Consider the following 16,035-nt stretch of genomic DNA (forward strand, 5'->3'; position numbering starts at 1 on the left):
TCTCGCTCTCTCTCTCTCTCTCTTGCTCGCTTTCTCCTCCTCCTTCTTTCTGCTTCCTTGCTGAGTTTTGTCCCTTCTCATGCTCTTGCTTGCACATACCTGCTGAGAAGCCCCAAAGAGAAATCTACCTGGCATTCATAATTTTTTTTTTGGCTGATGTCTGAATATAGGATGTCAGGGGTAAGTGCTCTGCTTGGCCACCCTGTCTCACTGAAACTGAAGGCCACTGGCTTTGGCTCCAGATAATAGGCCTGCAGCCTTCTAAAGACATGCAGCTTCTGTACGTGATGCTCTTGCTACCTGCAGCTCCCACAGAGACCACAAGAGAGCTAGGCCTGAGATACTGTCTCCATTCGTTGGAAAAGAGATTCTTTTATTGAACAAAGGAAAGAATTTTTACCCAAACTGCCCTACTTTTAAGAACATTAACTCTGCCCTTGAGGCCCTGTGTAAGTGGGGCACCCAGTCAGCACATGTGAACGCTGTCTGAACATATCGTAGCACGGTCCTAGCACCATGTAGGTTGTGATAGCACCTTGTGACTCCTGGCTAGACCCTGATTATAAACCGAAGCAGGTGCAGATCAGCCTGCGTTCACTCCAGATGAATTTCATGCATGAATCTTGGGCTTAAAAAAGCTGCAGCGACTGAGCTTGTAAACTCTTATTACTCTGCTAGAGGCTCAAACGGGAGGCTGGAGGGCAAGGCCTACCCACTTTTGTTTAAATTGGTGGGTTGTATTTGCAAATGATGGGCCGCTAACAGGAGGTTTGCAGATGCCGTCACAGTTGCGATTGTTGCCATAGCTATGCTTAGTCCCTGGGTGGCACTTTATATCTTCAAAGCACTTTTCAAGCTCTAATTAGCCCTAGCACTCCTGGCAGGTGGTGGCATGCCCATTCTATACATTCCCGCAGCCCCGGGGGCCTCTCCTTGAACTGTACATTGTGAATAATGCTACATTGTCTGCCACTTGCTTTCCCATTCGCCGCTGAGACCCCAAACAAGAGCATGGCCACAGCCACGTAGCGATGGCAGAAGCGTGTGGCGGTACCAGGCAATCCCAGCTGCTACTTCTGTGTTCCCTTTATACTTCACTTGGGTGAATGGAGCCTGTTTTTCTTCTTCTCATTTCCCCCTTAATTATCATCATTCATCCTGTGGTGAGGACCACACATCTGTTGCTGATTGGCCTAAGTCCATGGGTTCATCTTTAATATAATCAATGCAAATCTCTGTGTTGGCCTAAAAATGAACCAGCGGCTGCACTGCTCACTTATTACTCAGTCCCGTTATGTTCAGATGTTGTTATCCTCCCCTGTCAGGATCAACATGAATTGATCATGGGGTTCCCACAGCCCCCTCATCTGTGGTTACGGAGGAATTGAATGCTGTCATTATGTGTCAGACTTATTTACTTGTCAGTGCCTTTGGATGCGCAGTTTGACATGCGTCTTCAAAGTAGTCCCCATCTGGCCAATGAACAGGAGCTAAACCTCCTAGTGAGCCCTTGGCTACCTGCTTTATCTTATAAACCATCACATGGCTCTTGACAGCCTCATGAGAGAGGCCAGCCATGGAAAGCGCGGGGAACGCAGCCTACAAGCTCTTGCCAGCGCAAGGATGGTCTTCGCCGTATCGCTCGCCAGGGCTCTGCTTTGTCCTGGTGTCTTCAGAGATGGGGTCTCCCATAGTCTTCACAAAGACCCTGATCTCATTAGACAGACTGACCAGCTGTAGAGGCTCGATTCCACACTTGCCTCTAGCCATTGTCCCCACCGGCTGGCTGTGAGGCATAGTCCCCCTGGGAAGGGCAGGATCTTTGCCATCTCGCTGTACAGCCGTCACCTTGTTTTCAGAGCTGTCCGTTCAGCACCTTTCACAACCGTCGCGTTAATGACTGTTCAGATTCGTTAGCATGGTGCTAGCGAGAGCGGATGGGGGAATTAAGAACAGAGCAGCCTTGTTGTCTTCCTGGATGTCTCCATTCTTCTCCTGTACAAAGGAATAAATGCACTTGAGGCTTAGGGCTGGGTGGTACAAGGTTCCCTTAGAAGCAGGGAGCCAGGGATTTGAATGGTTGTATTACTACTGTAGGCTACTTCTCGGGGCTTGTTGTTTGTTTTCTCTCCAAAGGAACTGAAAGCAGAGGCCCTGCTACTTACAGTCACAAAAGTTGCCATGGCGTCTTTAGCGAGCTAAGCATTCACTCAAGGATCCTGGCTGAAGTCCTCCCTAGCCAGAACTTTTGCCTGCCCCTTGTTTCACTTGGAAGTGGTGTTCTTCATTCCTGTCCGAAGTTTCATGCATGCGACTTTGCCGTGCGGCATAGAGGCACGGTCACGTTTCACCCCTACAGCTGGCTGCATTTCTGTGGTGGATCAGGAACTTTGTCAAAAAGCTGGAGTTACTTTTTCAGCTCTTGGTTGCTAAGTGGACCACTGCAAGGACCTGAATACAGTGGCTGGTCACTGCCTATGCCTACGGCACGTGTATAATAGAAAATAAATGTTTCCCAGTCAGCAGCAGTTTTGGACACTGTAAACTCACCTACTGCTGGTTTAAACCATAGTCCATGGCCATCTGTGGGGATGGCTCAAAGTCTCTTGCTGGAGAGAGAAGCTAGCAGACCCCAAAACATCTTGCCTTTACTCTGCTTGGAAGTGGAACAAGCTCTTGTATGAAACAATTTTTGAGTGAGGGTGGAAGGCAAGTTGCTTGAATACCTCCCTTCCATACTTGTAGCTGGTGCTGTAGCAGTAGTTCATCTTCTTTTAAGGATTGCTGGACCCTGATCTCAACTTAAATAAAAGCCCCATGGCTCAGCCCTCAATGAGCTAGTCAGTGTGAGTAATAATCTGTGTTGAGGAGGGAATTTCTTGCTGTAAAACTGATAGTTCCCATGTCTGTTTTTCCTGAAGGGTTTCTTCTGGGGATTCTTTTGTTTTTCAGTTATACATCCCATAACAAAGAGAGGGTAAAACCAGTAATTTAAAGAGGGGAGTGACAGCAAGTATAAAAAGACTGACAGGATAGGATTTTGATTTCTTTTCCTGTTGGAGCTACTTCTCTCAGATTGCATGTATACTTCTGTAAGAGTAAATGTTTAACTGTCTCTCAGGGTCTCATGCTGCATCAGCCAAGTTTCACCTTTAGAAATGTGCTAGTATATTGTAACAAAAGAGCAGGTGTGTCTGGAAAACCACCTTCTTCATGTCCTCACCATTCAACCGTGTGTCCTAAGTCCCATAGATCTGATTGTTGATGAAGACTCCCTTGTTGCTGATAGCGGCAAAGAACTACATGGTCAGAACAGCAGGATATGGGACCTTTCCTGAAGTTTCTTGAGGCCCCTGTGTAAGGCAGAGAGATAACTGGAGACCTGGACAGGCATAGATTTGTTGCATACGGAAACTTGTTTAATCATTGCTTTGAGACTACTACAATTTCCTTGGTGCCTATCATTTCATTTATTTGCAATGAGCTTTGTTAGGTGGCTTCAAAGCTGGCACAGAAGAAAGGAATCATCCAAAAGATGATTGTTCAGAACATGGAGCCCTATGGCTCTTGAGAGAGCCCAGCATTTAAGGAATATTTAAAACAACAGCTTCCTATGGTACAAAGGACAAACCATCAATGAAGCGCACCCTCTGTTGTGTAAAATACAGGGGAGGAAAGCAGAGCATCTCTGAATCATCTTGCCAGAAAGAGCTGATCATGTTTCTAATCCCCTGATGCACTTCATGTGTTTAAAGCCCTTGCTTGCTGAAAATGTAAAAGGCTTCGTAAATTCTGATGATATTTTCTTTTCAGTTAATCATCCCAGGGAGTGGAGTTTATTGTCTCTGTCCTCAATTCCTGTGAGCAGATCCAACTTTTCTTTAATGGTCTCTTTGCAGATTATGAAAGGCTGTGTGGACTATATCTGCAAATTAAAACAAACCCATTTATGTGTTTCTCTCAGAATATCACAGTAATAGGCTCTGCCTTGGGCAATGTTTTGGGTTTTTTTCTTGGTTTTTTTCCCCCCTTGAAGTGTTTTGCTTACATCCATGTTGTTCAGTGCTGGTGCATTTCTTCCCCCTAATAAGAAAGCGCATAAAAATCACATCATCGTTAATATTGAAGAATCATTAGAGTTGATAAAAACCACTCTGACTGAGCTGATGTTGTTTTTCATGGTCGCTGCATTTTGTAAATATGCTGCATAGCCGTCAGCATTTCTTTTCGAACCAGCTTGGAGATCTCGTGGCTGCTTGACTCCATCTACAGCACTTTTGTAGATAGCGCTGGGTAGATGATCATTCCCAACTCTGTCGGAATGAATGAATGAATTTCCAGTGATTGACTCCATAGCTTCCCTTTCCTCCCCCTACTTTTACTTCCCCCTGGTTTTTGATGCAGACAGCATCTAAAAGCCAGCAATATTGAGGTGTGCAATAAAACTCTAGTTTGGGTTTTTATTAAAGCAGTGATGTGCTGACTGCTTGAGAAGTGTCAAAACTGATCCTATAACATCAGCAGAATTGGCCAGGATGCCTTAAGGGAAAAGGCAAGAGTTTAAAACAGAAAAGGGGCCTGATCCAAAAGGCTGCTTTTCAGGAATGCTGGTATATTATATGTCATGGGGACTTTGGTTTTGGTTTTTAATAAAGAAGGGCCAAGAACTCAGATCTTGCTAACAGTTCACCATGTTTCATATTTTCCCCTCCTCCCCAAAGTATACCTGGATCCAGCTTCCTATGACAGCTTCTGTGTAGGCACTTCCTGTGCAAAGTAGAAGAATAACAGGGACTAAGAGGTCTTTTGAAATGTTCAGTCCCAAGATGAACCCATCAGATCCATTCTGATTTGCCACAAAAGTGTATGCCCTGAACCTATTTTTGTTTAAAATAGCTAATGTAAAAGTTGTCAGAGAGGAATGAACTGGGCCAAAGTAAGAACTTTCCTCCAAAAGCCCCATGGCATATATTTGAAGCCTTGCGGTTATATTGGGAAGAGAAGTGGCAGAGGGGAATTGTCACAATGGGTGTCCCCCTCTGTTGAAACTAACGGGGAAGCTGATGTAAAAGCGAATCACGTTGTTCTGTTTGCCAATGCAGGAGGCCTCCGAGGGGCGACGGTGATAGATGCCTTAGACACCCTGTACATCATGGAGCTCGAGGAGGAATTCCAAGAAGCGAAAAAGTGGGTGGAGAAGAGCTTTGACTTGAATGTGGTGAGTCAGTAATTGGAAACAGCTGTCTGGGCTGTGGGGGTGCCTGGACCACCCTTTGGCATGAGGTTTTGACCATGAGGCTTTCTGCTAAAAACATCTGTGAAAGAAGGAAGAGAGTGTGAGGAAGGAGGAGCCACATTTGTAGGCCTGAAGGGACAATCCGATCTCTCCAACCTCCAGACCCACAGCCCATTTCCCACTCCATCAAAATAACAATGCAGAAGTGTCAGATAGAAATCAACTCTGAGGGAGACCAGCAGACAGCACTGCTTCCCCAGGATCCCCTGCCATCCAGATGCTGAGTTGCTCCTTACTTGCAAGAGCTGGTGGAATTGCAGTGTGGTGCAATGGCATATGCAGGCCGTTACACTCAAAATGCCATTAAAACTTTGATTTTCTTATGCCTGCCCTAGTTAATCCACAGTGAAAAATAGCTCTCCCCATTTGAACAATGCACACAGCTGCCTTTATAGAAAAGTATCATTGGGGAAGGGCTGGTTGGCATATAGTCATAAAAGGAAGATCCCATCTGATACATGCCATTGAATGCTTTAAGAATGTTGCTGAGTCGATAAACAAGGGACAAAGTCGACGGGGAGATAATTTATCTGGATTTCATAAAGGCTTTTAATCCCATCCCACACAATAGATTGATCTGCAAAGACTGGAATGAATGCAATAAATAGATTGATTGCTGGAGTCCAAACGCGCAGTGCAGAGAGAAAAGGATTGAAATTAATTAAAAATTGGCTTTGTGACAAGCAGTTCAGATTGTCAGGAAATGGCGGGTTGGAGGCTTTGGATGGAGAGGGACTCTCCAGCATGAGGCTTCAGAGATGAGTGATCAGGAAGCCGGGCATCTCTTCAGAAGTGGTGGGGTTTTGAAAGAATTTGCTAGGATTGGGAGAAACTGGAAAGCAAACAGGAGGCTCCAGCAGCAGCTGACAAGAGCACTTTGTTTCAGTGCTTTGCTTACTTCAAAGGGCAGTGGAAAGATTGAGGTCTGGTTGCAGGTCACAGAGGGCTAGACCCAAATCTGCTGAAGGATGTCTCTTCCCATCCCTGCAGAAGGCTGGATCTTTCCAAAAGTGCTTTTTTTTGTGGGACAGGATTGGAGTTTCAAGCAGTGAGGATGCTGGAGACTGTGTATGCTCAGTGGCTCACAGTCCCAGCCACCCCACACCTCACTGTCTTCAGCATGAACTGAAAAATTGCTGTTCTTACCAGGACTTTTTCATAAACATAGGGACTGCCTCATACTAGCAGCAGGGAAATGTGTCCCCTCAGATTCTTTGTAGATCAGCTCTCTGGATTTATGCTAGAGGGGATGGGGAGAGCAGGTGCAACAGCTGAGGCAGACCGTGGATGATGTGGTTAATGCAGTTCCGCGAGGAAGAGTATGGCACAGTGAGGCAGAGGGACAGAAATCCTGGATTTAGCTTAAAAGAGAACACGGCAGAGTCTGGGAGCAAAACTGGGCCTTGTCTGAGACTGCATTTCCCAACTGCAGATGGTGTGGACAGCAGCACCCACAGGTCTTGGTCCATTATAGTTTTAGAACTGGCACCCAGAAAATGCCGTGCTAGGTTTTAATTGTAGACATTTATGTTGTTTCCAGACCTGAGTTGCTTCACTTCCCTCCTCCAAGTTGCAAGGAAGGTCTCCTTCCTTCTCCCTTCACCATATTGTTGCTTACTGTCCTAATTGAAACTTGGACATGATTTTTAACTGCTACCTCTGCTCATTTCCCATCCTGGGGTGTCAAGCTCTATCTCAGCCCTCATCTTGAGGAGACGTGAATTCTCATTTGTGACCCACTGTGTTGGTGGGGAGGAACAGATGATATTTGGGGTTAAAGGAGTCCACTCACTGACATTGCCATGCTGCCATTTGATCCTCCTGTTTTTTCATGGTTCCATGTGTTGTCTCGGGGGGAGGAATCGTTTTGCCATGCAGCCTTCCAGGTCTGGAATACATTTAAAAAAAAACCACGGTTTGAAAGCAATTGCTTTGACATTTGCTGATGAGGAGTAGGACAAGAATTGGTCTTAACTAGTTCCAGGTGAGTGCCTTCCTCATCGGACTAGCAAACTGCATCCGTATGCATTGGCTGGCTTCTAGCAGAGCATGGACATTTGTTTGTCTTGGTGAACATGCAGGCAGCTGCATATTTGCTTCGTACTGTGGAGCTCTCAGTCTAGGGGGAGGAGGTGATTAAGGCCTGAACTAGGAGGCCTCTATGTGGCTAATACTGGAGGCTGGCTTGGTGATTTGGCAGGTAGCATCATCCCCACAGCGTCGATACCGACCCAGCACTTTGCTATGGTGTGGGAAGGCTGCGTGCAGAAGGGGACCACCCTTTGGTCCCCTTTGGGCATTAGTAACAGACTGCAGCTCAGTATCTTGGCGCTTCTTAAAGGAGTAAGAGTGTCAACTCCAGTGTCCTTTTTGGATTCCAGCTATTTTCTGCCAGCCTGAATTCCCCCTCCCTCTTCAAATGAAGAAAATCTTTTTGCTCACACTCCATCTTAGGCTGTTGTTTAACGTTGCTGTGTCATTAGGCAGCTACTGTGGAAGCATTTCACTAGTAGGAAAATCCCCTTTATATCCCCTTACATTACCTCCCTGTGGTGTGAGCCTTGATGCGTGTGGACTGCTTTAAGATCCCAGGTGGAAGACCCCCTAAGAAGGCAGAGCAGTATTAAGCTGTGAACAAGGATCGCAGGGTTTTGAGCATGCCGAGAAAACTCTGCAAACCCTTCTCATTGCCCCCACTTCCTCCCTGCCCCCCGGCAATGCACCCACTATGTGATGTGACTTGTACCTGCCAGCTAACACGTGCTGGTGTTCTTTGCAGAATGGAGAGGCGTCCTTGTTTGAAGTGAACATCCGCTATGTCGGAGGTCTGCTGGCTGCCTACTACCTAACTGGAGAAGAGGTTTGTTTCCAGAAGCCCCACAGCCCTTGTGTGATTGCAAGCATTGTGGCTCTAGTAGGCTGTTTCTGGATGGATGGTGGCTCCCAGCAGCTCCCCATTGAGTTTAAAATAATCCTTTTTTAACAGCAGCCTAACCTGAACCTTTTTATGATTATTGAAATGTCACCAGTGTTCTTTTAATTGTTTCGCATAATTAGCTTGCACATGCCGTGCCTGTCTCCTCTGGAAAAACAAAATCATTACTCCACTGGACCATTTCAGCAGCTTGGTATGTTGGTCAGTAAAATGCTGCTTTCCTTTGTCTTCCCCTCTGCGGTTATCACTTTGCACCCCAAGCAGAGGAAACAGCACAGACTTTGGGCTCTTTCCAAGTGCCTTCCTGGGCAGCAGGTTGATGTGCCAGTGCGATCTGCTGTACTAACAGTCCTGAACTGCCTGTCTTATTAGGCTTTTTGCTGTAGCAGAATTTTGCACTGATAAAGCAATGGGGTAACTTGGGGCTTTCATCATTCAGGGTGCAAAAAGCCTTTCTCCCCAGAAGCAAGGATTCAGGCAAAAGTGAGCACCCTAACTCATGCCCACAGAGCCAGCAGTGGTGACCTAAACTCTCCATCCTTTCAGATGGTGACAGCAACCAGTCCCCTGGGCAAGATGCCCACAGCAAATTCCAGTGGAGTCAGAAGGCTCCCACTGCAAACACAGTTCCCTATTCCCCATCCCCCTCTCCAACAGAGGCCTGGGCTTCATGCCATAATCTTCCTTGTAATATAGTTGTGCTGGAATTTTACAAGTAGATGGAGGGAGATCAAGAGATTATTTATTTGCCTTGGCTATTGGAGGCATACCAAGGGTCTGGTCCCCCTGACCTCAATGGGAGTTTTGCTGGCATAAGAACTGCAGGATCTAGCATGAACATACGTTACCCTACACTAACCTCTTGGGCTGTTGTAGGTTGCTGTTTGCTGCAGAGAATTGTCTGCTCTACTGGGAAATGATGGCTCATCTTTGCAAAGTGGTGCCATTGATTTGTGGAGCCTTGGGAAAAGCTGTGTTATTAAGGCTGCATTTTGTATGAGTTACAGGAAAGTGTTCCTCTTGTGATTTTTCCTTCTGGGAAAGCTCTCTCAGGCCCAGTGCCCAGTCCTCTGGTTTCTTATGTACACAGCTTCCTTTGGCTTCAGATGGGCAGCCAGCTAGCTCCCAAAGCCTGAGCAGTGTTAACTTGAGGCTGCAGGCAGGTCAGTGTCTGTCAGGTCATAGAACCTAATGACTTTCTCCTGGCTTCCCATTTGGATCCAGACCCCTGTGAAACCTTGGGCTCTTCAGTGCTCAATTTCCTGCTTCTATGTGACTATTGTGACAGCTTGAATTGAAATGGGGAGGTTAGAGGTAAAAGGCTTGTGCTAAGTCACTTACTGGCTTCCCCTAATCGGGTCTAATCTCTCAAGCACAGATTACTGCTGCTATCGGTTTGTCCTACAATAATTATATATGGTTGCTTTGTGCTGCAAGCTGCCAGGAGCCATACTTCGATTTGAAAGCCCTGACTTTGGTATTAGGAATGAAAAAAGTTGATAATTCCATGAGTCTTTCCTGGAGATGGGTTGCATGTACATAGAAAGCAGATCTAATTGAAATGAGGAATGACCTGGGCTGGGAACAGCCTGCTTTATCCATCCTGCTGTATTTTGTCTTTGAAAGAGCTCCTTTAAATTTGATTTCTGTTACTACTTCTCAGCATCTTTGGCCTTCCCAGGAAAAGTTCTAAAAAAGGGGAAGGGGGCCTTTTCCCTCCATGGGACACTCTGCAAGATCAGTTCATACTGAACCAGAAAGGTTCAACTCAGTAGCCTGGGACTCTGGGAAGTTAAAAATCCAAACATTTAATTTGGCAACAAAGAGAGATTGATTCTGAAGGAGCTTTGCAGCTCTGGTTTAGCTGATCCAAATCCAGAGTCTGAGGATGCTGGGATCACAATGTTGGAGTCTACGTTTCCAGGGGCTATCCAAAAAATTCTGATCCAGATTAATACTTCCCATAACCATTTGGTCAGGTCCATCCCAGATAATAGGCCTAGACCCCGACCTTCACTCATTGAAGTGATAGCCTTGTAATGAGCCATTGTGCACATTCTGTAGTAGTGTGTGTATAGAAAAGTGAGTCTGAAGAAAGCCAGCCTCGCTGATGCTAGCAAGCCATACAGGATACATTTTACTTCTCCTTTTCTTTCCTGTAAATAGATGTTCAAGAGTAAAGCTCTAGAACTTGGAGAGAAGCTCTTACCAGCCTTCAACACCCCTACTGGGATCCCACGAGGTGTCATAAATCTGGGCAGGTAAGACATATATCATTATTTCTGCTGTCATTTGGAGAGCGTGGTATTTATTCACTGAATGTCTGTCAAGGAACGCAGTCGGTAACAGCTGTTCCTTAGGGGCATTTTGCCTCTGTTAGATCTTGCATCCAGATTCTCAGAGAACATTCATTTTGCCAACCCGTGCTCCTAGATGTACCTTGGGAGTAGGCAGAGGTGACTCAAGTTAAATCCAGCTGGGTTTTATCAGTTTTTTGCTAGTTCATGTTTCCTTCCCAACCTCTTAGTCGAGCTTCACGCTGGAGGAGTGCTTTCCTGCTCATGGTTTCCTTTGTGATGTTTGTATGTTGGTGTAGATAGTCATCTTTGATCTGTACTTGCAGTTTTGCAATGTGACTGGTGGAGTGCACGATGCAGCACCTAGGTCCATGCAGGGCAGCTGAGAAATGCATTTTACGTGCCTAACTGTCGGGGTCTCATCTAGATGGGTGAGAGGATCCCCAGCATCTGTGTGATCTCCCTGCCTGCACTAGATCTGGCGATAGATTTAAATTCACTTTGCTTGTGAGGTAGGGAACATTCTTAGATAAAAGGGGGAGACTGAGACAGTACATTCCATAGTGGGTGAAGAGATGAAAGTACAATCCTGAAGCCTTCACTCCCAGCCTCTGGTTTTAATTGGCTGCCAATAAGGTCGTCTTTGTTTATTTTAATGCTCACAAATAAACTCTTGGGTACCAGCTGCAGGTTGGCAGGAGCACAGAGAGCATTGAATACAGGTTAACACAAGCCTTTCATTTTTACTTCTCCCAACATGTAGAGCAGCTGCTGTGAACATCTTAATTCACCTGTTACTCCCAAATCTCCCACTCGGTCCATTTTTCTCACCAACTGCAGGGTTCTGTTGATTGTGTCACTTGGATTGATCCATCACTGGGATATCACGGTCACCCTTCAGTTGTCTCAGTGAAAATTGAGAGCCTGTCCATCACCTTTAGCTGTTTCCTCTCCAGAAATGACGCTGTCCCTTTGCTCAAAGATGAAGCCTCAGCACAAACTTACCTGTTGCAGAACTGCCAGGTCTTGCTCTCCCCTTTGCAGAGACACTCAACGCAGCAGTCTGTCTCCACCCAGACATCCCAAAATGTTTTGCTGAGGGTCTTGGCTAACAGGGAGAAAAATGGAGACTGTTTGGAGGGTTACTGGCTTGGGCTCTTAGAGAGGCGATGAAGCTGATGGGGAGGCTGGGATCACTGAGTCTTAGGATGGTGTACATAGCTTGGCTATGTTGAACAGCCTGCACTTATGTAGGAGGCATGTATTGCAAAGAAAAGTGGAGCTCAGGGTACAGTTGATGGAGAAATTGCTGGAACCTGTGGGGTGACACTAAGCAAAGGGGCATTTAATCTAAACACCAGGATAAGCCCCCTGTCAGCATGAAGCAGAAGCTGAGGAAGGTTTTGAGCCCAGGCTTGCAATTCTGTTCGTCCTACTTCTATGGGATTTCACTATGCAGATCTGCTGATGCCCAAAAAGCCAACCAGGCCCAGGGCAGAGGGATGTCCTTCATCCTGCTAACCTAGGGAACTACTTGAATCCAAATCAACCTCGCTTTCTGCCTGGTAGTTTCTTTCCTACATGGATCCTGTTTTCTTTCCTACATGGATCAGGTGCAGTCATACTGTAGCCTAGGTTTGCAAAGTGCTGTCTACTTCTCCAAGCTATTGAGTCACTTTGGATCATGGTTAAAGCTCCTTTAGGAATTGGGTTCGTCCTGCACACCTTCCTTTGTCTTGGGGAACATCCTCCTAGGGGGAGTGTTTGAGCAAAGGTTAGGAGAGAGGTGGAGACCGGCTCTGCTTGTGCTCTATTGCTAGACCATCCCTCCTGACCAGTGCCACGTCAGGCTGGCCTTGACTGCTGAGAGCTGGGGAAGGTGCAGGCTGTTGCCATGTAGAGGGGCCCCTTTAGGTTACCAGTTATGTAGGTACTACTTCAGTTTTTCCCAGTGGTCCTTGCCCCCTCTGCGGACCAGCCCTTTGCAGCCTCCCAGCCAACACCCTGTCTGCAGCATCTGAGCTGGGGAGTCTCAGGGCAATTTGTTTCAGCTCCAATCAGCCTGGAACACCGCTGTTATAGTGAGCACAGTCTTCAGCTGTGCTTGCTTCACTCAAACACATCCTGTCTGAAGCAGCTTTCAGGGGGATTCCTGGGCACGAGATAATATTTATTTATTTATTTTCACGTCCTTTCACTGTGGCAGCTAAAGAAAATGGAAATGGGGGCTCGTAAACCTAGGAGAACTTAGATCAGTCAGTGCCTCCTTCCATTTGTGGTATGGAAGTGCTGCAGCCCTTTAACCACAGTGAGAAGGCATGCAAGCCCTTTTTAACCAGACGGGGATGATGGGATTCCACAGACAACAATCCTAGCTGCATTCCCTGATGTAGCTGCATGCAGCAACACTACCCAAGAGTTTGGGACAAAGACAGAAGAGTCTTCTACCCCCTTAGATAATGTGGAGGGACGTACCTTGCAGGGAGAGGCTTGCTGCTCCTGTCTGGAGTTGGAAGTAATTCTGCACCTGCAAATGCTTTCTGCATTTTCCTCAAAGGGAAACATTTTTCTGGGGAAAGATCATTTAGTTTTAGCCTTTTGTAAATAGATATCCCTATTTTTCCTAGTATAGAAGCTTTCAGGCGCCCTCTAGTGTTTCTTCCCGCCCCACCTGCTTACCCCAAAAAGGGAAGGGTCAGAAATGCGTAACATTGGCAATTTCCACTGAAAATCCTGGTAATCAAGAGATCTGGAAATCAAGCTTGCATCACTGCCAAAAAGAGGACCTCTGAGTCTCCCTGGACCAGCAACTGCAGAGGCTATTTTGGAATCAAGCCATAAAGATAAAGGTCACTTTCCTGTCTGCATGGCTTTCAGAGAGATGGACTCTCAGCAGACAGCCGTGATCTGTAGCAGTGGGTTGGGAGATGGGAACAGCCCTGTGGAAAATCAAATGCAAGTGGAAGGCAGGTGAGAGCATGTGATCTGTTTGAAGAGCCTGCTGCCCTTCTCACCCTTTGATCAGATTCAGAGTCTTTGTAAGACTGGCTTCTCTGTGGGTACCCACTATCCTTACCATCTGAATTTGCTCCCTGTTTACACATGCTGCCTTGTGGAGAGACCTTTCCCCACCCCAGGTGGAATTTGTGTAGAGCAGGAGGAGAAGGAGAGCAAAGCGGAGCAGTGGGTCTGAAAACGGATCCACCACAAGTGAGAAATGGAGCTCAATATAATGTCTCTGGAGATTCTCCCTTCCTGTGCTTGCAGGACAGACCAGAGGAGCACCAGCAGGGCTGGGGGATCTCGCACTAGAACCTTGTTCTCATGCTTTTTCCAGCAGTCAGGTGTGGAAATTAACCCCCTCCTCACTCTTGGTGCTGTGCTGGGCACAAATGTGGTTGCTTCCCTAGCCAGCCACAGGTGTCTGCATCTCAAGGGTTTAAACGTGGATATGTATAAAGCATATTGGGATCCAAGGTGCTGTATTCATGTCAGCTTAGAGATGGTTCCAAGCCCTCAGAAAGCTCTTGGCCCTCTTGGTGACCTGGGAGGCTGGAAGGTGGGATTCTCATCCAGTGTCTTTTGGAGAGGAACCAGCTGCGCAGTGCAGGGCTTAGCTCTGCTGTCTCCCCCATCACATGCACTTTGTGAAGCAGGTTCACTTAGTGTCTGTGTGCAAAAGACTCCTGTTTGACTTTGCCTTTGATAGCCTGGACACCCACAGGCCAGAACACCTCACCTGCTACTTTGCTTTGGGCTTACTGCTAATCCTTTTTGCTGAGGGTGTAATTGTTCAGCCCAAATGATCCCTGAGAACCTGCAAATGTCATTGATCCCTGTCAGTCAAGGGTACAATGTTTCAGTCCTTGGATGTCAGGAATGGGCTTCGTGCATACAGCAAATGCACAGTGGGGACAAGAGCTTTGCCTTTATCAGACAGAGAAACCAGCTATTTACTTGGTAACAAAGATTTCCTCTTCCATCCTTTGCAGTGGCATGAGCTGGAGCTGGGGCTGGGCATCTGCAGGAAGCAGCATCTTAGCAGAGTTTGGTACCCTGCACCTCGAATTCTTGCACCTCACAGAGCTCTCAGGAAACCCAGTATTTACTGAGAAGGCAAGTATTTGGCCAGCTGCACTTTACCAAAATGACTCACCTGCATGCATCACCTCTGTGTCTGGGCTCTAGAAGTAAAGCAACATGTTACATTCAGCTATTCAGGGTGGGGAGCACAGAAGCCTTTGCCTTTGCCTTGCACAGCCCAGCTTGCCAGTGGAGAAATCATCCTGGTAATGACCCAGAGTTAGACACCCAATCTTAAATGCATGCTTTGCGGGCTGCAAAGGTCACTAATGGGCTCTGGCAGACAGTGGGAGGGGGCAAGTTCCACAGGCAGGGACCTCTCGCTGCAAATGTCCTGCCTCCAGCCTTGGCATTCGAGCCTAGGAAGTGTCAGCATGAGTGTTTCATCTGATCCCAGCCCTGGGGCTCGTACGTATCTGTGCATCCAAAGACAGAATTTGATGCTAAGCCCATGCTCTGGAGGGTCTGTTTTACATCAAGTCAGCATATTTTTGTAAAGAAGCTTACTGAATAACCCCCACACAGACTGTGCATAGGAGGCTAGCAGCTGTATCTATGATGAGATCTGGATTTCTTATGACTTGCTCTCAGGACCAAGCCCCATCAGTATCCATGCACTAATTTTGTAGAGTTTCCACGCTCTGATTAGTTGGAGACGCTGTTGTGTCCCATGGGGCTGGAAAGCTGCTGTCTTAATACATTCCTTATTTGTTCATGTTGCCTTTGGCCTTGCCATTCTCTTCCCTTTCACAGAGACGATCACTGGGAAGCACCTTGGGTTTTCTCCCCATGTCTCAGTCTTACCAAGTTGTAGCACAAACCCCTGCTGAATACAGAGGCGTGAGCTAAATTAAATTGTCTCTCCAGTGCCTGTAACCAAGATAATGGTTTAGCTTCAATGTCCTAACATTAATGCCTCATACTTGTGGACTGGCAGATGTTAAATGTAATGTGCCAGCCATTGGGATTTTTGCAAAGGAAAGGTTTGGCAGTTGACATATTGGCTTCTTTTTTGTGTAACTTGTAAATGAAAATCTATTAATATTATGCATTATCTTGAGCTTTTCTACAAGTGATCTTGTCGTGTGCGTGAAAGCAGCTTAATAAAAACACGGCTGGATTCCAGCTGTCGTTAGCTTTCACCACATGTTCCCCAAGGAACGGGTTCTGAGGGAGACAAATCGCTCCTGTTAGAATCAGAACTTCCCCCTGGAGTCCGATGAAAATAGATCACACCGGAGTGTAGTGAAAATACTCATTCTTTTCCCTGCCTTTCTAGTAAAATGGCTTGAGAACAGACTGCTTTCAAGATATTTCCAGTGTTGACCTGCTAGCCACCTGCTTACTCAGCGAATGGACAGGAGGAGAAAAAGTACCAGGCAGAAGGGGAGAGAAACAGAGAAGATAAGGGAGTCCATGGAAAA

At 46.6% G+C, this 16,035-nt stretch overlaps 1 protein-coding gene across 1 annotated transcript in view; it reads left to right on the forward strand.

The window, feature by feature from the left end:
- Window positions 1–16,035, forward strand: part of MAN1C1 (mannosidase alpha class 1C member 1) — a 75,498-nt gene that overhangs the window by 35,525 nt on the left and 23,938 nt on the right. Inside the window, exons 3-6 of the mRNA XM_019512446.1 lie at window positions 5,103–5,218; window positions 8,076–8,156; window positions 10,398–10,492; window positions 14,521–14,644. Of these exons, the coding sequence (XP_019367991.1) occupies window positions 5,103–5,218; window positions 8,076–8,156; window positions 10,398–10,492; window positions 14,521–14,644 (416 nt within the window). The remainder of the gene's footprint in view (window positions 1–5,102; window positions 5,219–8,075; window positions 8,157–10,397; window positions 10,493–14,520; window positions 14,645–16,035) is intronic.

This window comes from Gavialis gangeticus, unplaced genomic scaffold (genome assembly GCF_001723915.1).
Source record: "Gavialis gangeticus isolate Ggan-Ray unplaced genomic scaffold, GavGan_comp1, whole genome shotgun sequence".
Taxonomy (NCBI): domain Eukaryota; kingdom Metazoa; phylum Chordata; order Crocodylia; family Gavialidae; genus Gavialis; species Gavialis gangeticus.